Source organism: Trachymyrmex septentrionalis, unplaced genomic scaffold (genome assembly GCF_001594115.1).
Source record: "Trachymyrmex septentrionalis isolate Tsep2-gDNA-1 unplaced genomic scaffold, Tsep1.0 scaffold25, whole genome shotgun sequence".
NCBI classification, from domain to species: Eukaryota; Metazoa; Arthropoda; class Insecta; order Hymenoptera; family Formicidae; genus Trachymyrmex; species Trachymyrmex septentrionalis.
Window position 1 is genome coordinate 2,772,399 of NW_017305408.1, and position 21,458 is coordinate 2,793,856.

Sequence of the window (21,458 nt, forward strand, 5' to 3'; positions counted from 1 at the left end):
ATACAAAGAGTATACACTTTAGCTATAAAAAAAAACAAATCTAATGTAACAGTGACATTGACACTGTTGTTAAAGAGTTACAGAATAAAGCCTACAGTTTGGCCTTTGTACCTTTAGTTAGTAAACATTGAGCCTCCGATCTTGTATCTTCTATAGGATTATTAGACGCCAATTGATTAGAGTCATAATATTTTATAGATCCTGTACCGGAAAATTCTTTGGTATACTCATTGGCTTGTAAGACATTTGTGACCTATAATGAGATAGTAATGATAGTATGCATAATTTACCCATAGAGAAGAGATGAGTCACAGGGTGTTTTCCAGCAAGGACACAGTCAGATACATTGTAACACAGTGAATCTTTACATCCTTGTTGCTTATCTATACTAAACAAGGATAAAACGATTCACTGTGTGTATCTGCCAACAAGCGACATAAATGACATGGTGTGATACAATGAATCATCATATTTTTTGTTGTTTGCCAATGTTAAACAAAGATGAGATGATCATTGTGTTGTACTGTATCGCTGTGTTACACAGTGTACCTTCTACCTGACTGTGTCCTTGCTGGAAAGCATCTACAATTGAGTCATTTATGTCCTGTATATATCTTTTCTTTAAAATGCTAAGAGCACCTGGTGAAATAATTATCAATAAATAATAATTGTCTCTATTCTTTCTTTTTGTTTAAATATATACCTTTATCAATATTTTCCTTAAAAATGTTAAAGTTTATGTAAGAAAAATATAATAATTTTTGTATACTTGTAAAAGCAATGAAAATTAATCCAGGATACAAACGATCCATCGTGGGTATTGAAGGACCAGAAAATTATCGTATGTATTAGGGATTAAATTAAAATGTACCTCTTGCGGCGTGAGCCGTGGTAATGCCATATACAATCGCTGAAAGCTCTTGTTGCCGCAAGACTCGCTTGTTCTAGCATGCACATGCCGGAAACCTTTAACGAAGTCATAGCTGATTTTTTGCAAGACCATCCTATCTCGGAATACCGCCGCGCTCCGGCACCGTTCCTCGTGCTAATATTCCTCTTCGCCCCCGCTTTTCCAGCACATCTTTGACCTCTTATAGGTTAAAGACACTCAAAATAAATATACGTGCGACCGACAACGTTCTTGAGTTTGATGTGTGTCGTGCGAAGACTCTGTATACCTTATATATTGCGATTTACGTAATGCAGATACGATTTCTCTTTTTTCCGGAATTAATCGACGTGCCTAAACCTCGCGAAATGAAACATCGACTCGGACGTATGTACGCGTCGTTGAAGCTGTCGCTTAACGTTATCGCATGCAGCCGCAGCGTGCACAAACTAACGTAAACACGTGTAATCTTCGGAGCACCCGACGCTCCAAGACGTAATAAGAGAATGAGCTCAATGAACAACAATGAACGTACAGAACCACGCGCAAACAATCTAGACCAATCTAAACCAATAGATTTATTATTCACGTAGCTTGCACTTTTTGCACTCAGCGCTTTCTGCTAGGAAAACTAGTGCAACACTGATAACAATTGAGTGCAAATCGATTTACATATTTTCAGTTAATAAATAATTTAATCCTTTTAAAATTATGGGATTATCGTGGCATCAAAAAATACGCAGTAGAAAGGATTGCATTGTTTATTAACACTAAAAATACGTGAATTAATTTATTAATCAATTGCACTCAGTGTGCACAGATGTTGCACTAGTTTTTCATGTAGTTTTAGACGTAAAGGTGCAACTACAATAGAAGGAATAAGGAATTAGGAATAAAAAATAAAGCTTTCAACCTATCAGATATTGGATACACTGGAATCTCTCGTTTCTGATAGGTTGGATTCCTTATTTCTTATTCCTTCTATTGTGGCCGCACCATAAGGTTATATCCACACAAACTTGCATAACCCTTTGACTATATATTTTATTTTGATTCTTCACTTTACTAAACCTAATAAAATAATGCAACATATGTCATATTCCATCTCTCTCTTTCTTTCTGTTTTATTATCGTAATGTGACTGTGTTTCGATTTTTTGCCATTTTTTCAATCTCTTTGTCTATCTTATGGAAAAGATAGGAAAAGTGAAGGTAACTAGCAGTCCATAGTTATATAGTCAAAGGCATAGCCGCATAAACATATGCATGAGGAAAATCATCCAATCGTATTTTACATTTGTCTTTATGACAGAAATGTGATTGGATAATTTTCTTTACGCATATAATTATGCGGCTATGCAAGTTGTATGGAACGGTCCTAAATCCGTAATCAAGACTTGTTGGAAATCGAGCCTGAGGAAAGCCGATGGTGTCATTTCCCCTAGTAATTTTGATCGTCTGGCGATTTGCGCGCCTGCGCTCGATCGTCGGCGTTTAAAATTCAAAACTCAACGTAACGCCAAACGGCTCTTCGCGTTCTTCGGTGATGAGCGTTTATTCGTTAGCTCTGTGTTTTTGAGCACGATTCTCTTTCACTCTTGCGACGAAAGGAACCTGTCTCCGATCGAGCGAGCTCAACGCACGTCGAGTAACGGTTGTGTAATTAACGATAGACGAAACGCCCGAAAGTTTTCGAGGCAGTGGCGTCGGGCGATGTCACGATGTGAGAAGAGCAACGTGAGCGATGTCTGTTCCTTTGCTCCCTGAAATTACGCGCTATGATGCTGTGAGGATTAGAAATTAGTCAAACTCGAGCGATCGTAGTCTACTAACGATGGTTTTCAACAAGAAGGATTTGGGCAAGGCGTTCTCGCCGTCCAAAGCCAAGAAAGTGGGGCTCAAGAAGCAGTTGTCAGCTGTCGGATCGGTCAAGCCGAGTACAAGCGGTTCCACAATTAAAACGGAGGATACCTCCGAAATATCAATTAAGGTGATCGTGCGAGTTCGTCCGCCTAATGAACGCGAGCTGCAAGAAAACAGCAGAACGATTATCGAGGTTGTCGATGATAAAATGTTGATCTTCGACCCAAAGGAACACGAGACGCCCTTCTTCTTCCACAATGTAGCGCAGAAGGGTAGGGACATGTTGAAGAAACAGAACAAACAATTACAATTTATCTTTGACAATGTCTTTGATTCGACATCTACCAACACCGACGTTTTCGAGGGAAGCACCAAGAGGTTGATCAACAGTCTCCTGGACGGCTACAATTGCTCTGTATTTGCCTATGGTGCTACCGGTGCTGGGAAAACTCATACTATGCTGGGTAATAGGGAAGATCCTGGTATTACGTATCACACTGTGGCAGAACTCTTCTCTGAGATTGAGAATCAGAGCAAACATCGTGAATTTGCCTTGGGTGTGTCTTATCTGGAAATATATAACGAGAACGTACAAGATTTGTTGCACAAGTCAGGCCAATTGCACCTGAGGGAAGATGGTAGATGCGGAGTCGTAGTCGCTGGATTAGAACCTATCGCTATTCAAAACGCTGAGGAATTGCTGTCACTGTTGGCAGAGGGTAATAAGAATCGTACTCAGCATCCAACAGATGCAAACAAGGAAAGCAGTAGGAGTCATGCAGTTTTCCAGGTATACATTAAGATAATCAACAAGTTAGACAGTCAGGTGCAGCGAGTCAAACTGTCCATGATCGATTTGGCGGGATCCGAAAGAGCTTCGGCTACTGGATGTAAAGGTGTGAGGTTTAAGGAAGGCGCTAACATCAATAAATCCTTATTGGCTCTTGGAAATTGTATAAATAATCTAGCAGATGGTATAAAGCATATTCCATATAGAGACTCTAAACTTACGAGGCTATTAAAGGATTCACTTGGCGGTAATTGCCACACTGTTATGATAGCTAATATTGCCCCTGGTAGCATTACTTATGAAGATACACATAATACTTTAAGATACGCGAATCGAGCAAAGAAAATCAAATCGTATGCTAAGAAGAATGTATCTTGTGAAACACATGTTGCTGGCTATATCAAGATAGTGGAGGAACAGAAGAAGGAAATAGATATTTTGAAATCAAAATTGGCAGCTTATGAGAATGGAACACCGCAACCAATGATTGAGAGCAAACCAAGTGTCGTCATGTTGGATGCGTACAACAAACTGATAAAATTGCACGAGAAGAAGAAGGATTTGATAGAGAAGATACTGAGTTTGGAGAGCGCTGATAAGATTTTGGCTTGCAGGATACTTTATAAGAAAGACGCGGATGAGAGACTACACAATCTAACTGCAGCCAGCGATATCTTGTCACAGGAAGAACGAAATGCTAGCGGAAAGTTGCGCATTAATAAATCTTTACAACATTTTCAGCGGCAGCGAGAGGCCCTTAAAGCACAAATGCAAGAGGCATGGCAGGAATTATGTTCGATCGAAACAACAATACAAGAGACAAAAGCTAAGCCTCTCGATGAGAATCTGCAGAGTAAAGTGTCTTTGGAAATTTTCAAGATCGAGAAATGCTGGATTCCCAGTATGCAACAGCATATGAAGAAACTCAGCAGTGTCCTGCAAAGCGAGAGACAATCGATTAACACTATAACAAAGAGTATGAGTAATACATTACAGAATTATTATAATATGGTGAAAGGCTTCGGTACAATGACCGATAAAATGCAAGGAGAATTTAAGGAATTAATAAAGTTGCTCGAAGGTTTTCGAAATATCAAATGGTCTGACACGGACGAAGCAAACAAAGTGGACGATTTCAACATGTTTACGTGTTTGAGTACAAGTGGAATAGATCCATTAAATAATTCAATGCCAGCAATCGCGGAGATGGACGATGAAGAACACAATACGAATATTTTGAACTGTACCTTCGATGCTGCTATAGGTGAGAATAATATCGACAGCAATATTTGTAATTTAAGCAGTGGAAGTAATTTAAGCAACGGAAGTAATTTAAGCAGCGGAAGTCACGAAAATAAATTCTTGCTGAAAGATGAATCAGTGCAAGCATCTCCACGAACTGATGCTAAGAACATAATCAGGAAACGTGCATTATCCGACAAAAACAGTGAAAACAGCAGTACACCCTTCAAACAGACGAAAAAGCTAGTAATGAATAACAAAGTACAAAATACTGGTCGAGACAAGGAGAACAAACTGCAGAGGCCTATACAAATGAGTGCAAAAAGTGTCGCCATTTTAAATAAATTAAAGAGCAATACTGCTACTTTGTCATCTCTTTCCCAACACAATAATACCGAGGAAAAGACAGACGTGGCGTTCAAGGCAATACGTAATAAAGAGAGGCGCGGTCTTATGACAACCCATCCGTATCAAAAACCAACTGTTGGGAAAAAGTAAGTATCAGAGAGAATATCTAATATTATCTAAATTTTTTCGATATCTTTATGAAAATATTAAGAATGTTTATGTATTTTATTTCTTGTTTATATTATAGACCCACTCCTGCTCTACCATCTACTAGAGTTCCATGGTAAATATTAGACAAAAATTTGATACCTGGACTCAAGAGATTGAAGAGATGATGATCTTACAAGTATTGCGTTAAGTAATAAGACTTTTAAGAAGATTTTTTACATAGATGCAAGATTTTAAATAGTAGATAATATTGACTACATGCTTAAAAAGTAAAGTCGAGTATTCTAATAAAATGACTTCTTTTAATGTTACCTATATTTTTTTAGCTTAATTTAGCAGAAAAAAAATATATAGTTGTGCAAGCAATATCTCTCTGTCTTTTTCTGTAAGTATATGTTTAGGAAATAAAATGACAAATTTTATAATTTGTGAACTATATCATGCATTTATATATATGTATATGACTTCTTTTCTTTTCTTTAACACTGACGGCACAGATAAAGCAAGATACTCAACAATTGTGATCTACATTTCGTTATTGTTTTCGAAAAGTATATTATATAATTAATGCAAAGCTTTATATAATATGTCGCCAAAAAAAGAAAAAGAGAGAGAGAGAGAGAGACACGGTGCATTTTTACTATTAAAATGCTTTGTATACTAAACTTATATTTAAAGATTTATATCACATAAGTGAAAATACAAATTAAATTACTTTATATATTTTGACAACAAGTTTTTGCTGTGTGGAGAATATTTGATGTATCCGTAAGAAAAAATAAATTATTTATGTAAATTTATAAAAATCGCTCGAAAAACAAAAAAATATTACTTTATACAAAAAGTTATTATCAATTACTTCTTCTTGAAATCATCATTGAGATTTTCCTAAAAATATCACATTCAATGTATTATGTATTATATTTGTATTGTTTGTTACTCAGCATTCAGCTTGGAATACTCACGTATTCCCGCAAGGCATGTGACACGTGTTTTGGAATCTCTGGAACTCTCAAGTCTACGGCCGACTGTCTGCCACTAATTATCGTCGGTAAGATCGATCTCGAACGTTCAAAAAGCGTGGCAAATGATTGCAACAAAAATGCCAAGAACGCTAATGACGCTAATACGCTGATGGGATCAAAAGCGCTAAAATACATTTTACTATCGACAAACTATCTTTGCAATGAAAGAAGATTTCTTATGATTATTTCAAGAAAAACTTACTGGTAGTAAGCCGGTGCAAATGAACCAAATCCACCATAATAACTGCGTTGAATTGATTGCTGTTTGCGTATATTCGGAGAATTCAGATAAGGTAGAAACGATACGCTCTTCAGTTCTGTCTTGTATGTATCCGATAAATAACACTGAGGCGGATTACTACAAGACGGTGCTTCAGTTACAGTCCTTTCTAATCTTGTTGTCTGCATCTCGCATCGAATGATGTCGAATGCACCAAGAAGCAATGTAATCTTCAACATTTTATGTTCAGATGGCTATTTTTTATTACTTTTTATATTATGCGTGTTACTATACATAGGACAAGATCTTCAATAGATTAAGAATGACACTATATCGTTATATAGCGCAAAAAAAAACAATCACTAATATTCGCGGTATGTCATTAAAATTTCTATTTCACATTTCGAAGATATGAAGACTCGATTGTGTTCGACGAATATATAAATATCGAAAAAGAGATAACAAGCGTTTCTGGTCGACTCTTCGTACGCTCTAGTTGTTCGCGTCTTATTCAAATTATAGTAAATTCGAGTATTGTTATAACTAACGCAATTTCAATCTTGCTATGTTGACATTAGTCTTGATGGGTAACGAGCGTAAAATTATATACGGCAAATTGATCTTTCAAATAGGACATCGCTTACGGAAATTATGGAGAAATAGATAATGCTAGTTAAAATTAATTTAACTTTTTGTGATATAGTTCAATTTTACTCAAAATTCAACCTTTATTATCGCACTTGAGGTTTAACACATTTTTAACAGCTTCCTTGTACTTATTGACCGAGTACTGATCTTCGCCGTTGTTTATAAGATCTGAAACGGCAATTTTGTATTCCATTGCGTGCGGAATGGTCTCGTAATCATAATCCGTCGGTGGTTCCGGCCATTTGTACAGCGTTACTAGGTGTGTACGACTCGGGCTGGTGTCCCAATCATAATACTCCATGTCTGCCTCTGATTTCTCAGATTCCCATGGCTCTATCCTCTGTAAATAAGATTTCAAGTTAAGTTTAAGACACAATTCAAAAATAGTAGTAATAGGAATAGGAAATAATAGATTTCAACCTATTAGAAACCATTCACATCACAATATATAGTGTCTGATGAGTTGAAATTTATAATTCTGTTCCCATTGTCTGTTTTTCAACTGCCTCAAGTTTTACTCTTGAGACTTTACTCACTAAATTTGTGAATTACATATAATAGTAGTAATTTGATGTACTTATATAGTTCAGTTCTTATTACTTACCCAAGATTCATGATAAACTGCTGTAAGTAGATATCGTACATATTCCAAGTTTTGCTTTTTGGTTGGACATCTATCAGCTGTAATTGTTATTATATCTGTGTCTGGATTGTACTTGTTTCCCAGTAATCGCAGCAGCTTATCTTTGGCATGAGTATCTAAATGAAGGGAGGACATCCTTACTCGTAGACTTACAATCCTAGCGAGTGGATCTCTTATGGTGGGTGAAGAGTAGCAATAATCAGATGTAATGATCTCAACGGGGAAATGTTTCATGCATTTCTCCTCTGTTTCCAAACCGGCAGGCCACTCTGTACAGAACTGTTTCAATGCTTCGCAATGCCTCTGTATCGCCGGTGGTGTAAGATGTAAGAAATTTGGTATTTTCATTAGTTCGGTATTGGCATATTTACTGGGTGGTGCGCCCTTTTCCTGGTACCCTTGGCGCAACGGAAGGGGTACCGAAGCAGGATGAAAAGTTCGCGCACCTGGCCAGACCGATGGCCAGTCCTGGTCGACAGGCATCTCCTTTGTCCTAGGCGGTAGGATATTAAATTGTGCTTTTCGCTTCTCCCGCTTTAAAGTCTGTTTCCGCGGATAAAGTTCCAGTACTCGAAATTCTGAAAATAGAGACATATACTTATCTTTCGCTTCTAATACAACAAATTGGAATACATAACCAATACCAACGTTTTTCTTCATTTGGTTCTTCCGAGGCGCTTGAATACGTTGCGAAAAACCTCAGCGTTTTCGGCAAACTTTGTATAAAGTTCATCTCACATCCACGTTTTAACAACAACATGTTTACGCGCACTTAGAATTCTATTATTTTATAATTTATAGTACGTAAAAACATAATCGTTAATCCCGTACCATAGAACCTAACATAACCTAATTCTAATTCAACCTAACCTAGAATTCTAGAAACATTCAATGATCAAATCGCTATCAAGCAAAAAGGAAGGTTAAAATACGGGTTAAAGTACGATAAAAAATTCCTAGGAAATACATTCTTCTATTGGTTAACGACGTATTCAATACTACAATTATTACGCTTACTGCCCTGGTGAAAAAATTTTACTGAAATATTCCACATTTTAGAACATTTCAGCGAAATTGCTGAAAATTGTTGAAATTTCACTGAAAGTGAATTTTTCAGCTAACATACTGAAAAATTGTTAAAACTAAACTGAAATTACTCTGAAATTTCTTTGAAATTTTGTTGTAATTTCTCTAAAATTTTTGCTGAAATTTATCTGATACTTTGCTGAAATTTTGCTAAAAATAAATTTTTTAATTTAAAAATCGCTGAAATTAAACTCAAAATGTTTCTGAATTGCTGAAATTTTTCGAAAGTGTTCCAAAACATAATGATTTCAGCGAAATTTTTCCATCAGAATGAACAAATGTGATTGACCAAAAGATAAAAACTAATCACATATGCTGCAAGAAATCTTAAATCTATTTTCTGTAGTTGAACTAGTGTACACTTTTAAAACTTAAGCCTGCGGCACACAATGCTTATTTTCTTGCTGTATTGCTAGCTGGATTAGAATCTTGCCATCGTATTGACTGCGAAGTTGGCACTGACAACACACCCGCAGCCAATATAGTGGCAAGATTCTAATTCAGCTAGCAATCCAACAAAAAAACAAGCATCGTGTACTGCAGGCTTTAAAGTGAGATAATTAGGGTGATATTTCATTTGTGCGTTTTTGTCGCACGATAAATTTTTTAAGTCTGTCGATTAGTTATGAGATAAAGAGATCCGAAGAGTTCTGAGAAGCTCTCTGTCTTGTACACGTTTGTTGTACGACAAAAATGTACAAATGAAATAGCACCCTTTGATATTTGTCAAAGGCGAGAAAGAAACTTCTAGAGTAGTTTAGTGCAGGAATAGAAAACAGACCACTTATCGATAAGTCAGAGTTAAAAATAAGTAAATATTAATATAGTTAGTAATATGCAAAGAAATATGTGTAAAAATAAAGCAAACAAGCAAATTTATTTATATTATTTAAATAATTATTAATTACATTAATAAATTAAATAATATCCTAAATTTGGTAATAATTGAAGAGAGAGAGAGAGTGAGAGGGGGGAGGGGGAGGGAGAGAGAGAAAGCGAAAGTGCTAAGTGCAAGGAGTGCAACATCAATAGATCTATTCGCGTTGCATGCGTTGCATTAAATCCCCAAATATTTTTGCACTTAAAATGAGATAGATACATATTTTGCCTTGGAAAGAGAGAAAACAAAGATATCGAGTGCCAAAAGTGTAAGTAACGCTAACAGATCTATAAGATCATCCAAAGATGGTGGAAAAATAACATAAGGTCTGCTTTTTGTGGCTAAACTAATGTACATTTTTGGAACTTGAAGTGAAATAGGTATATATTTGATATTTGTTGAAAGTGATCTCCGAAGGTTTAAACGGGATCAGAATGTAAGAACCAACCAATTACAGTCGAGTCTTTCCCTGTTACAGTCGAACGACAAGAGAATGCTCGACTGTAGTTGGTTGGTTGGAAAATCGCTGTCTGCTAACTTGACACATGATAAAATTTGTTAATAACAAAGAAAAATACTATTATCCAAATGTTTAAATGCTTTTCCCAAATTTCCCCAAATGATTCCCAAATGATAGACATAAATAAATCATAAGACATAAGAAATATTCAATTTACTTGTTATCTTGTCAGTGGTCATGGTTAGAGTCTTTAGAACTACAGAGAGTCTGGCCATCCTCTCTTGTGATTGGCGCACATTTCGGACACACACGCCATTTTTAGAGCATGGCCAGACTTTGGTAGCTAGGAACTCTAATCATGGTGTACTCAGTTTGGCCAAACCACGCCTACTTTTGCTCCGCGTCGTCTCTAAGACCGCGATCAGACTACGCATTGAAGAATAAGATTGAAGATTGAAAGATTAATGTTTAACCAATCAAAACAAAAGGATCCAAAACTTTTTTGTCCTCATTGGCGAAATTTCAATCTTTAATCTTTAATCTTAATCTTCAATGCATAGTCTGATTTCGGCCTAAGTGCGCCGTCTACTGTAGAGAGAGAGAGAGAGAGAGAGAGAGAGAGACAAAGGGAGAGCAATAAAAAAAGGAGGAAATGAGACAGGACAACTTACTTATTCACGCATGCGCACTCCATTTTAGCCAACATAAAATCAAGAGAGTTGCGCTACTGTATATACTGTGTCCTTGTCGTTTATCAAATGTTAAACAAGGACAAACGATGCTCGGGAGTGTTGTAAGCGTTAAGTGAAACGCAGCCATATGTATTTCTTCCACCATGAGGTCATCTTCGCTTTCTCTCTTTTCAAGGCAAAATATGTATCTATCTCATTTTAAGTGCAAAAATATTTGAGGATTTCATTCAACGTAAACAGACCTATTGCTATGATTCCTCAGTCTGCACTCTGCTGCACTCTGTAATCCGCATTTCTCAAATATCTCGTATCGAGTACAATTGAACGATGATCAAGCAATACTAGTGACTACTAGTGAGTAATGTGAGTATCATTGAGGTTCGTGTTGATTGTGACATGGTGAGAAGTGGACGTTTTGGCACATTGAAGCTAAATGACAGAATGACGGAGAATATTGATTCACGTTGATTCGCTCGCAGTTTAATTATGTCCATTACGGAACCCTCGCTGTAAAAAAACGCTGCAACATGTGCGACAATATACGAGGCAATCCATTCGCCGGATTGTTCTCTACGGATAATGATGCTGTATCATTCTCTTCGCAGCATGCGATTGGCAATGAAGCCAACGATGCAGATTACGTGGAACAATCGTTGGATGCGATTGAAGACAAATCTGAGAACGCGACGAAACCTACGAATTTCGATGACAAAGTCGATCAACTTGTGGCGCATGTGTTCGGTTTAACGTTGCGTCGAGATAACAACAGTTGTGAGCAAAGCTCTCTGGTGTATATTGACGCTGATTCGATAGAACATGCCGTCTTCGAGCGTCTGATGTTGCCAGATCCTAAACCTAAAACGCAAGATGTAGATAGTCATGTTGTTGAAACACAGGTTATAACCTACCTGTATGAATGCTACTGTCGTTTAAAGCACTATCAAATAAACGGGGATCTCGAAAAAATTATAAGAAACGCTTGTCAAATTGTACTGCAAAATGTCAACACAGCTTTACAGGAACCAGATTTGTTTCAGTATCAGGAGGTATTATACTTTTCTTTCATCTTTAGATGATGAGGGAGTCTTACGCTTAAATCTTATAGCTTTTTCTACAATGAGTCAATAGTTGGAAGTCCTAAACAATCTCAAGTCTTAATGTTGTGAAGTTGGCCAATAGCCAACTTGTATAGTTAAGCTAACAATAAGATTGGTTAAGACTTCTGATTATCAACTATCGACTCATTGTAAAACCTCAATTAAGTAAGATTTATTAGGTGCTTTTCAGCAAAAAGACAGCTGTCACAGTGTAACATAGTGAATGGTTACATCCTTATTGTTAAATAAAGGTGAAATGATCATTATGTATGTTGTCGCTCTTTGAAAAGTATTAATTATGATTCCTTGCTTCAAAATATGACATTATTTTCAGTGTTACTATATTGGCCTTTTTATCTCTGATGATTGACACTACAATAATTTTCTGATATAATATATATTTATTAATGTTTATTTTTATTATTGTAGATGAACTTCAGTCACACTTTAATGTACTCTATATCTTTTTTTAATTTTTAAAATTGAAGGAGATAAAAAGTAAATTAAACACAGATTAAAGTTAATCTACATTAGCAAGAATAAGCCTAAGAACATCAATTTATGTTAAATCAGTAAAGTGTACATTGACAGTATAGTTGTCATTAATTTTCATACATTTTAATTATTGCAGGTTCACAGCCAATTTGTTGCTTTATTTACGAATGCTACATGCAAGTCTGAATTGTTATTATTTGTTAATGGCATAGTAGAAGAATTGATAGCTGCAAATAGAGAAAGCGATGTAGAGGACATAATTACAAAATCATTTTCTCCTGTTCTTGATATTATTCATAAGGAAGCAGCTCAGAGCAATTTGTTTACTTTTCGCCAACAATGGTTTGCTCTATTGAATGCATTTTCTACCATTGATCCATTAGCAAAATTGATAATTCATCATAGTACTCCAAAAAATAATCAGGGTTGTGCATATTCGGACACATTGTTGGGTGCACTCTTCAGCATAAGCTGTTTACCGAAAACACCTAAAGATCCATATGATCTCTTTGATAAACCTTTACAGCAAGTACGGCGATTTTTCTTATTATTCAAATAGTTTTTTAAGCTATGTGATTATTGTTTTATACATTGTCCAAATGTCACAGTCAAATACGGTCATGGAGGGTACAGTATGGACAACGATGGACAGTTTAAGCGAAGCGCTATACAAAGTTTTCCATTCCTTGTTGAGGTGTTCGACGAACGTTCGTCACTTGACTTTGCAATGGTTGGGTAATTGCCTCCACGCGAATGCAAATAGGGGAAAACTTTGGAACTCTCATATGGAGATGGGATTACTGGGGGTACTGTGCGTGTCGGATGGTTTTATGCTGAATGTGGGCAATGTACTGTTACGACTTTGTCAACCATTTTGTGCTAAATTGAATGATGCCAAAGTACCGAAGATAGATCCTACATACTGTAGTGTAGAGGTTGGTTTTCCAAGATTTTAAAAAATATGATATAATATTTTTATTTAATTAGACTGTTTTCCTTTTGAGAGATAATCGGAACAAGTGCTGTTTTATATTTATTATTTATTAAAATGCCAAAAAAGTCGACGTTTGTGTCGACTATAACTTCTAAAAAGAAAGTAACCTTAGTGTCTCAGATGTTATCTCAGTTTAAATGCGTCTGAGTCTGAATACTTTATAAATAATAAAATTGATACATACATACTTATCAATATATGCAATAAACAAATAAGTTCTAATAAGCATTTATTTAAGCAATTCACCTTATATTCCTTTTACACAAATTTTGATTCTCTGATCAAACTTATAAACTGATACACGGGCTGGCATTGAATGTGGGATTCATTAATCATAAATCAATCGCTCTCACAGTTCTCACATACGGTTACCCTTCTGATCGCATTTTTAGGCAAATAATGAAACTGAGAGTCTGCAACGTGGTATACATATGAAAGGATTGAGTTCAGAAACATGTTTAATACCAACTCCAGAGGGTGAAAATCGACCAATGTCAGATTCGTTCGGATTTATAACAGAATGCTTTTTCCTTACACATCGTGCATTAGATCTTGGTTACAGAGTTATCCTGGACAAATTTTTAAAGTATGCAAATAATTGATTCTATAATTTTTAAATATATAGGATTTGTTCTCTTTCATTATTTAAATATTATTACTTTTAATTCTACAGAGCAAATCAAGATTTGGCTAGGATACAAAGAGCTTACAACGATGCTCGAACTGGTGGCAGTTCAGAAGTGCTAGAGCTCATATCACAACGAATGGAAGCTGAGATGATAAAGTACATAAAGGATATTAATGCATGCATATTTTTAATTCTCTTCATATTTTTATAATTTTATACACGCGCGCGCGCGCGCGCGCGCGCGCGCGCGCGCGCGCGCGCGCGCGCGCGCGCGCGCGCGCGCGCGCGCGCACACACACACACACACACACACATACATACATATATACAGGGTATTCAAAAAAGGGACCCCGGATTTTCTCGGAAGGATGACGCTTTTCAAAAAAATGTTTCAAACAAAAAGCTGTAGGGTTTAAAAAGATCTATTTATTGATTATATCAGTCTGACCTAGGGTGGCGTCGCCAAGGTCAGGTCAAGGTCGCATTAATTTTTTTTAGATGAAAACACCCTACTTTTGATTCCAGATTCTAAGTAGCTGATGTCAAGAGCTTTTCAAAACACTATAATTTAAATATTTTTTATTAAGTACTTTTCGAATTATATATGAGGCTTGAAAGTTATGGTACCGCCAGCATTACCCAAGATGCCCGACCGACGATTTAATTATAGAATCAATTATTTGTCAAGATCAAGGTCATTGGAGATTGTTTTTTTTATTTTCATTTTTACACCAAGAATTCATTTTTACGTAAAAATGAAAATAAGAGGAACAATCTCCAATGACCTTGATCTTGACAAATGTTATCCAGATCATGATCCTGAACATTTAAGAGGTTTTAATCGTCGGTCGGACACCTTGGGTAATGCTAATGCCGGTAGTATCATAACTAAAGTATTTAATAAAAAATAATTAAATTATAGTGTTTTGAAAAGCTCTTAACATCAGCTACTAGACTCGGCTACTTTTTTTTGAAAAGCGTCCTTCCGAGAAAATCCAGAGTCCCGATCTTTTTTAAACACCCTACATATATACATATATTTTTTTCTAGGTATCTATCTCTTAAAGCGAGTCTATTAGTGCCGGAAATGTTGTGTCATTTGTCGAAATTTCACGCAATGACGGCGTTTTGGTTAATACAAGTCAATTTATACGTTATAACCGAAGAAGGGAATAAACCAAGTTTTGTACCAACACATTATACACCTGTTACATTCCCGTTATCAGAAACTGTTCCAATTACATTAAGGTATATTGTATATACATATGTCAAATCATAATAATTACGAATGAAATTAATATAAAAATTAATAAGCCCGTGTCTATAGATGCATTCCTGAGTTCGTAGTAGAGAATACCATTGGATTCTTGTGTTTTTTACGTCGTTTAAGTCCAAACACGTTCGAGGAACAGGGTGCGAATTTTCTGAATCCGATCTTGACGGAAGTAAGTAGGTAGTCAAGGTAAAACGAAATGTATTCTCATCGTGACTGTTAAAATTATATATTGTTTCCTTTAGATTATAGTTTTGATGGAGTCTCAGCATCGTCTTTACAATCCGCATCTGCGCGCCCGTTTAGCCGAAAGTCTGGAGGCGCTTTTACCGACTGTAGACGAGAATGTTGCTCCTGGGACACCAAATTTAGGAACATTCCATAGGGAACAACTGTTTCTTACTCATCCGCACAGACAGCAGGTGAATAAAGTTCTTTGAATTCTTTAGCAAGAAATTCATGCATATAGCTAATTATCTCGCGTGCTATTCTATTTACAAACAGATAATTGTCAACTTACTGCATGTGTTTGTAAGTATTGAGATGACTGGGCAAAGTGTACAATTTGAACAAAAATTCAATTACCGTCGTCCAATGTACATTGTTATGGATTATTTATGGAAACTTTCCGAGCATCGTAATAATTTTATGTAAGGCAAATTATATTTAATCACTGTCTTTGTTTGATACTTAAAAATTCGATACCTGATAAATAAAGCTTTCATATAATATAATGTATCAGTACTTTAGCTCAAGATGCTGAGAACAACATGGAAGCTGTCCAACCACCTTTATTTCTACGTTTTATTAATCTATTAATGAATGATGCTGTGTTCCTCCTGGACGAAGCCTTATCGAATATGACACAGTTGAGACAAATGCTTCACGCTAGGTATTTTAAAAAATGCGTCTTTCTTTCACACATTGCATAAGATTATTATTTTCTATTGTATCTGTGTATGTGCATCATATTTCTTAAATATTTTGTAATATATTTGCATTAAATATCATCTTTTGTTTTCAAACAAAAGGGAAAGCGGAGAATGGAATAAATTGCCACCAAATGAACGCGAACAACAGGCAGCGTATCTTCAGCATATTGGTATGATTGCTCGCTTTGATAATATTCTGGGTAGGAAGACTATACAAACGATAAAAATGTTGACTACCGAAATAAAATCAATATTTTGCCATCCAACGATGGTGGATCGTATTGCTTCTATGCTCAATTACTTATTACTGCAGTTAGTAGGACCGAATAAAAAAAATCTTAAGGTAATTTTTAAAATCTGTAAATGTTACAGTAAAAACAATGTTATTATAATCTCGTATATCTATGAAATTTAGGTAAACGATCAAAAAGAATACGCGTTCAATCCTGCAAATTTAGTGTTAAATATATGTGAAATTTACATTAATCTGAGCAAAAGTGACAGCTTTACACTTGCCGTATCTCAAGATGGTCGTTCTTATAGTCCAGAATTATTTAAACTTGCAGATAATGTTCTCGGTAAGTTTTTCTATATTTTTTTTTGTCTAAGAAGCATTTTATTTAGACCTGAAGAATCTAAAAAGTCGTGTGCATATTGGTCGCAGTTCGTATTGGTGGTGTGGGAATCTTAGGAGATTTGGATCAATTTGCAAAAAGCGTGGAAGAGGCTGCAAATCAAAAGCGAGAGGAAGATGAGATTTTGACAGGTGTTCCCGACGAATTCTTAGATCCAATTATGTCAACTGTCATGGCAGATCCTGTTATTCTGCCATCATCGAAAATAACTATTGATCGTCAGACTATAGCAAGGTATATTAATGTACATGAATATATTATGTATAAATATTTTTTAATTTATACATATATTATAATACAAAATTTATATATATTTTATTAAATATATTTTTCAGGCATTTGCTAAGTGATCAAACTGATCCTTTTAATCGATCTCCACTTACAATGGATATGATAAAATCAAATGTTGAACTTCAACAGAAGATACAAGAGTGGATTTCACAGAAAAAACTAGAGAAAACGTCAAAGGCTAATATATAATTTATCGTCAATTGCATCACGATGCAACAATGTTAAAATTTACACAGTTTTTAAAGCAAATGTAGTTCATACAAAATATACATCGATGATAATCTTACAGTTGCTAAAGAAAGTTCAGATTCATGGCAATCAGCATTTCGAATCCGTGAAACGAAAAATATATATTTCATATATATTATCGTGTTTTATCATTTTACCACTCGTCGACATTCGATTTGTTCACAATAAAAATAGGCAAGTAAAAAAGCAATTTTGTATACATTTGCAATGTAATTATGTACAGGGTTATAAACAAGTTTAGAATTACGACAGTAATATCAATAATTACTGGTATTATTCATGTACTGTGTAGAATAAAATGTGTTATTTATGAACATTGCCTACAATTATTGAAACTGTGCGTTAATTCCTATATAATTCTTATAATCATTTTTATAAAAATATTATTTGATCGATCATAATCGCCTTTATTTCGCGTAAATAATATAATTTTTTGACTAATACCAAAAGAATTTAATTCTTATATCGTTTTTAGAAAAATATTTTGCATCTATAAACATTTCGCGAGATCATCAAAGTTTGTAACAAACCATTGCGCGTGTGATTTTACATTTTCCCTAATTACATTTCCTCCAAATCCTGGAACAAAAATAATCTGTTATAATGATAATCAAGCAGATCATAAACTATGATCTGCTTGATTATCATTATTGCATAACTTATATCATTATTTTAGTATGAAATACGAGTGTTGCAAGACATTGAGAAACAGTTTTTTAAGCGAATATTATACACACCTATAAATGCGTCCGCTGGCGGTGACGCTTCTAAATCTGTTGAACCGTCACCGACATGTACGACAATCTTGAATCCTTTTTCCTTCTTAAGACGTCGTATTACTTCTCCTTTACCACCAGTTTTAGAAGTTGGTTGAGTTTCATCATAGCCAGCATATTCTCCTATGGCATACATTTGTATGTATAAATATATATTGTATATTCAAAACAGCTATAAATATGCTAATGCATACCCGTGAAATAAAATTTTAATCTATTAGCATAAATATTCTCAGGTGGAATGTTAAGTTTGGCAGCAACTGGTGTGATAAGACAGCGGAAACCACCAGAGACAAGAAACACTTGCTTACCACGAGCTTGTAAAGTAGACACTAACTCTCTGAAATATGTATATAAAAAAATTGTTTAAAAATACACAAATCTTCGTTTGTTCATTTCCTGAAAAATGAAAATCTTACTTGATACCAGCAGTAAGTGATGGCTGATGTGTATTTAAAAACTGCTTAACTTGTGTCAAACTTGGATTTATGATCCCTAGTCTCATAGATAAAGATTGTTGAAATGTCATATCACCTTGCATAGCCTGCTTTGTTCTGAAAAATTTTCGATATTTTTGCATCTATGAAACATGTGAAATCTGGCATCTCATTTCGTGCAAGATTCCAGGTAGAACACAAAATCATAATAAGATCAAGGTTGACATTAAGGTGGTCATTTTAGGAAAAAAAAAACAAACAAAATAAAGAATGTACAATTCAGTGATTTGTTTTCCTTTCCCACAGAAACTGGCTAGTTCATCGATAGCTTCCTCGGTTATAACAGTGGAATCTACGTCGAATGTTACAGCATCCGCAGTTCTCCATATGTCCCTTATTTGATTTGGATTTGTCATCTAAAAGAATAATAAAATTGGATAAATAAAGGATAAATTAAATACAAGAAAAAAAACATAAACCTTTTGTATTTTGTTTTTATACTTTTAAAATAATCGATTTGGAAGTTGGAAGAAAGAAACGGGAAGCCATGATTGTACTTTTCATAATGGACGATACAAAATTTCCGCTAGCACCTGCATGCACGTCCGGAATATTTGTGTGCATAAAGACTCGACATGATGTCATATGTCGTATTGTGATACGTATTGTGTATACGTTCATTTACCGACGATTGACAATTGCGTGTGTGCGTCAATTGCGATATGGAGGCTGTGACCCAACAGAATAGCAATGACCGATTATCATACTTGCGTCATGCAGAGAAAAGCAGAAAAGAGAAAGATCACACGAGCATAAACAAGTGTGCATGAAACACGAACGTTTTACCACCCGAGTGTAGACTTCCGTTTACGTCCAGGGAAATGCAATCAGACATAAGAAGTCTGGTGAAATAAAACAAATGAATAAATAGAAAAGAAGAAAATTAAAAATTTAAAAAACTCAACATATAAAAGCAGGTTTTTTTTTTAAGTAGAAACGATTTCTTTTTCTTTAAATTCATCTATTATAGTTAGTTAAAACCGCGGCAGGACCGCGTTAAAAATCTTCATCTAAAACAAGATGTACTTATTGTTTTACCCTTGTTATTTATATGTTAAACAAAAATAAGACAAGACCTGTGTGTGAAATTTCTGCGTACGCACAGCTCTGCGGTATTCGGTTTGAATTGGTTAGATTTTTATTCGAACGATTCTAATCGTGCAAATTGCAAGAATGTGATCGCGAACAATGAAAATTACCTTGTCGACACCGGCGAGATCGGCAGGCCGCAACGGACGGCAACGGCGAACCAACTGTGTGCCAGCACAGTAGTCGTGGCAAAAGGAAGTGGAAGCTCTGTGGTAAATTTATCGCGCGATCGACCGTGCAGTTTCATAAGCTATCTCGTAATCACGTGTAATTGTTGGCGGGGGGTCGAGCACACTCGAGTTCGTTGAAACTTGTTTTCCGTACGATCAATCCTCCTCATTTATGACGGATTCACTTTTGTTTTTCTATGATAAGATATTACGCTCATATAATTACTCAAATGTCGTGTAAATATGTGTGTGTGTGTGTGTGTGTGTGTGTGTGTTGTGTGCAGCAAATAATACAATTAAATCTCTCTAATTAAACACAATTCAGTCTCGTATTCTTATTAGGAGATGCGGATTTATAATTACTTTGAAAATGCATTTTTTATGTAACTGTTGTAAAAGATGACAAACAACCATTTTCTATAATTTTCTTGGTGAGGAAATTACAGGGAATGGAAAGTTACTTTTTAATAATAACAAGTTACAGTTACTCGTTACCGAGTAGAAAAAGTTACATACCATTAACTAGTTACCGATTTTTAAAAGTAACTCGTTACAGTTACCGTTACTTGAGAAAGTAACTTTTCGTTACTTTTTTAAAATCGACGATCGCCAATCATAGTAGACGAGGGCCTTAAGAGTTTCTAGTCTCAAGCGATGCACTGTAAAAAAATTTTTGTGTAAAATTACAACTATTATAATGGGTCATTTTGAGACACCCTCAATAATAATTGTAAACGTCCACGGGTTTCTAAATTTGCAATATGAAAATAAAAATAATTTCTTAATTTATAACTAAGAGCAGATTGTGGAAATACAATTACAATATGTATGTGTAGTTATAGGAACGATAATATGATATTTCCCACTATATATTTTATTATACATTTAACAGCAATACGCGAAAAATTATTATTATATATTGCGTAAATAATATTACTACAATTTGAACAATTATAGAAAATATTCAAAATATATCCTGCTATTTACGTAATTTTCCATATAAAATAAGATATATTTACACAATAAAAGTAAATTTGCATAATTTTTGTGGAATTATATAATTTCTGTAAAATTGCATGATTTTTTTATATTTACAAGCCTAATCATGTAATTTTTATATCTATTTATATTAAATAAGCAGTGTTAAGATATGACCGATAAATAAAAACATATATTTTATTATTCTACGATAACTTTTTACAGAACGTTTCGACCTTTAGTTAGCCTCCTTATAGCTGTGCGTAAATTCACAATTAACTTTCTGCATATTAATAAAATATCGCAAATTAAAACGGTGAAATCTAAACGGAATATTTTGTTTATCGGTCATCCTAAACATATTGCTCGTTTAATATATAATAGACCTTGTATTTTAATTT

At 35.0% G+C, this 21,458-nt stretch overlaps 6 protein-coding genes across 8 annotated transcripts in view; 2 read left to right on the top strand and 4 right to left on the bottom strand.

Moving 5' to 3' along the window:
- Positions 1 to 1,425, bottom strand: part of LOC108748940 (pyruvate dehydrogenase [acetyl-transferring]-phosphatase 1, mitochondrial) — a 4,013-nt gene extending 2,588 nt beyond the window's left edge. The window contains exons 1-3 of the mRNA XM_018487378.1: positions 1,179 to 1,425; positions 872 to 1,090; positions 112 to 253 (exon numbers count right to left, since the gene is read on the bottom strand). Coding sequence (XP_018342880.1) covers positions 112 to 253; positions 872 to 1,003 — 274 coding nt within the window. The 5' untranslated portion in view covers positions 1,004 to 1,090; positions 1,179 to 1,425. The remainder of the gene's footprint in view (positions 1 to 111; positions 254 to 871; positions 1,091 to 1,178) is intronic.
- A 961-nt stretch (positions 1,426 to 2,386) lies between these two features.
- On the top strand, positions 2,387 to 5,524 carry LOC108748957 (kinesin-like protein KIF18A). The gene is made up of 2 exons (XM_018487402.1): positions 2,387 to 5,277; positions 5,379 to 5,524. Exons 1-2 carry the CDS (start codon positions 2,723 to 2,725, stop codon positions 5,416 to 5,418), a joined length of 2,595 nt encoding a protein of 864 aa, XP_018342904.1. The 5' UTR covers positions 2,387 to 2,722; the 3' UTR covers positions 5,419 to 5,524.
- A 529-nt stretch (positions 5,525 to 6,053) lies between these two features.
- LOC108748960 lies at positions 6,054 to 6,798 on the bottom strand. The gene is made up of 3 exons (XM_018487407.1): positions 6,527 to 6,798; positions 6,265 to 6,448; positions 6,054 to 6,187 (listed from the first exon to the last, which is right to left on the bottom strand). The coding sequence occupies exons 1-3, from the start codon at positions 6,781 to 6,783 to the stop codon at positions 6,155 to 6,157; spliced, it is 474 nt and encodes a 157-aa protein (XP_018342909.1). The 5' UTR covers positions 6,784 to 6,798; the 3' UTR covers positions 6,054 to 6,154.
- A 388-nt stretch (positions 6,799 to 7,186) lies between these two features.
- Positions 7,187 to 8,694, bottom strand: LOC108748958 (28S ribosomal protein S35, mitochondrial). The gene is made up of 3 exons (XM_018487403.1): positions 8,484 to 8,694; positions 7,797 to 8,413; positions 7,187 to 7,532 (listed from the first exon to the last, which is right to left on the bottom strand). The coding sequence occupies exons 1-3, from the start codon at positions 8,593 to 8,595 to the stop codon at positions 7,266 to 7,268; spliced, it is 996 nt and encodes a 331-aa protein (XP_018342905.1). The 5' UTR covers positions 8,596 to 8,694; the 3' UTR covers positions 7,187 to 7,265.
- Positions 8,695 to 11,287: 2,593 nt separating this feature from the next.
- LOC108748956 (ubiquitin conjugation factor E4 A) lies at positions 11,288 to 17,886 on the top strand. Its single transcript, XM_018487401.1, has 14 exons — positions 11,288 to 11,999; positions 12,682 to 13,074; positions 13,154 to 13,480; positions 13,932 to 14,125; positions 14,213 to 14,323; positions 15,218 to 15,415; positions 15,495 to 15,612; positions 15,686 to 15,862; positions 15,945 to 16,090; positions 16,183 to 16,332; positions 16,472 to 16,715; positions 16,788 to 16,950; positions 17,037 to 17,241; positions 17,343 to 17,886. Exons 1-14 carry the CDS (start codon positions 11,481 to 11,483, stop codon positions 17,485 to 17,487), a joined length of 3,090 nt encoding a protein of 1,029 aa, XP_018342903.1. The 5' UTR covers positions 11,288 to 11,480; the 3' UTR covers positions 17,488 to 17,886.
- A 129-nt stretch (positions 17,887 to 18,015) lies between these two features.
- On the bottom strand, positions 18,016 to 20,114 carry LOC108748959 (phosphoserine phosphatase). Of its 3 annotated transcripts, none has more exons than XM_018487405.1 (6): positions 19,262 to 19,357; positions 19,037 to 19,176; positions 18,743 to 18,877; positions 18,635 to 18,663; positions 18,285 to 18,446; positions 18,016 to 18,126 (listed from the first exon to the last, which is right to left on the bottom strand). In XM_018487405.1, the coding sequence occupies exons 1-6, from the start codon at positions 19,322 to 19,324 to the stop codon at positions 18,038 to 18,040; spliced, it is 618 nt and encodes a 205-aa protein (XP_018342907.1). In that variant the 5' UTR covers positions 19,325 to 19,357; the 3' UTR covers positions 18,016 to 18,037. The 3 variants fall into 3 exon arrangements, with proteins under 3 accessions (XP_018342907.1, XP_018342906.1, XP_018342908.1); XM_018487404.1 differs by having other exon boundaries at positions 18,518 to 18,663; positions 19,262 to 19,356; XM_018487406.1 differs by lacking the exon at positions 19,262 to 19,357 and adding an exon at positions 20,020 to 20,114 and having other exon boundaries at positions 18,018 to 18,126; positions 18,518 to 18,663.
- Positions 20,115 to 21,458: the final 1,344 nt, after the last annotated feature.

Coding starts and splice junctions, on each gene's coding strand:
- LOC108748958 (XM_018487403.1), bottom strand. CDS start 8,595: ATGTTGTTGTTAAAACGTGGATGTGAGATGAACTTTATACAAAGTTTG. Junction 8,414..8,483: donor AGAACCAAATGAAGAAAAAC/GTTGGTATTGGT, acceptor CTCTATTTTCAG/AATTTCGAGTACTGGAACTT. Junction 7,533..7,796: donor CAGTTTATCATGAATCTTGG/GTAAGTAATAAG, acceptor TCTTATTTACAG/AGGATAGAGCCATGGGAATC.
- LOC108748957 (XM_018487402.1), top strand. CDS start 2,723: ATGGTTTTCAACAAGAAGGATTTGGGCAAGGCGTTCTCGCCGTCCAAA. Junction 5,278..5,378: donor AAACCAACTGTTGGGAAAAA/GTAAGTATCAGA, acceptor TTTATATTATAG/ACCCACTCCTGCTCTACCAT.
- LOC108748959 (XM_018487404.1), bottom strand. CDS start 19,324: ATGAAAAGTACAATCATGGCTTCCCGTTTCTTTCTTCCAACTTCCAAA. Junction 19,177..19,261: donor CCAAATCGATTATTTTAAAA/GTATAAAAACAA, acceptor TTATTCTTTTAG/ATGACAAATCCAAATCAAAT. Junction 18,127..18,284: donor GCCAGCGGACGCATTTATAG/GTGTGTATAATA, acceptor TTTTTGTTCCAG/GATTTGGAGGAAATGTAATT.
- LOC108748956 (XM_018487401.1), top strand. CDS start 11,481: ATGTGCGACAATATACGAGGCAATCCATTCGCCGGATTGTTCTCTACG. Junction 15,863..15,944: donor CTCATCCGCACAGACAGCAG/GTGAATAAAGTT, acceptor ATTTACAAACAG/ATAATTGTCAACTTACTGCA. Junction 16,951..17,036: donor ACTTGCAGATAATGTTCTCG/GTAAGTTTTTCT, acceptor TATTGGTCGCAG/TTCGTATTGGTGGTGTGGGA.
- LOC108748960 (XM_018487407.1), bottom strand. CDS start 6,783: ATGTTGAAGATTACATTGCTTCTTGGTGCATTCGACATCATTCGATGC. Junction 6,449..6,526: donor TTTGCACCGGCTTACTACCA/GTAAGTTTTTCT, acceptor AATGTATTTTAG/CGCTTTTGATCCCATCAGCG. Junction 6,188..6,264: donor CACATGCCTTGCGGGAATAC/GTGAGTATTCCA, acceptor TGATATTTTTAG/GAAAATCTCAATGATGATTT.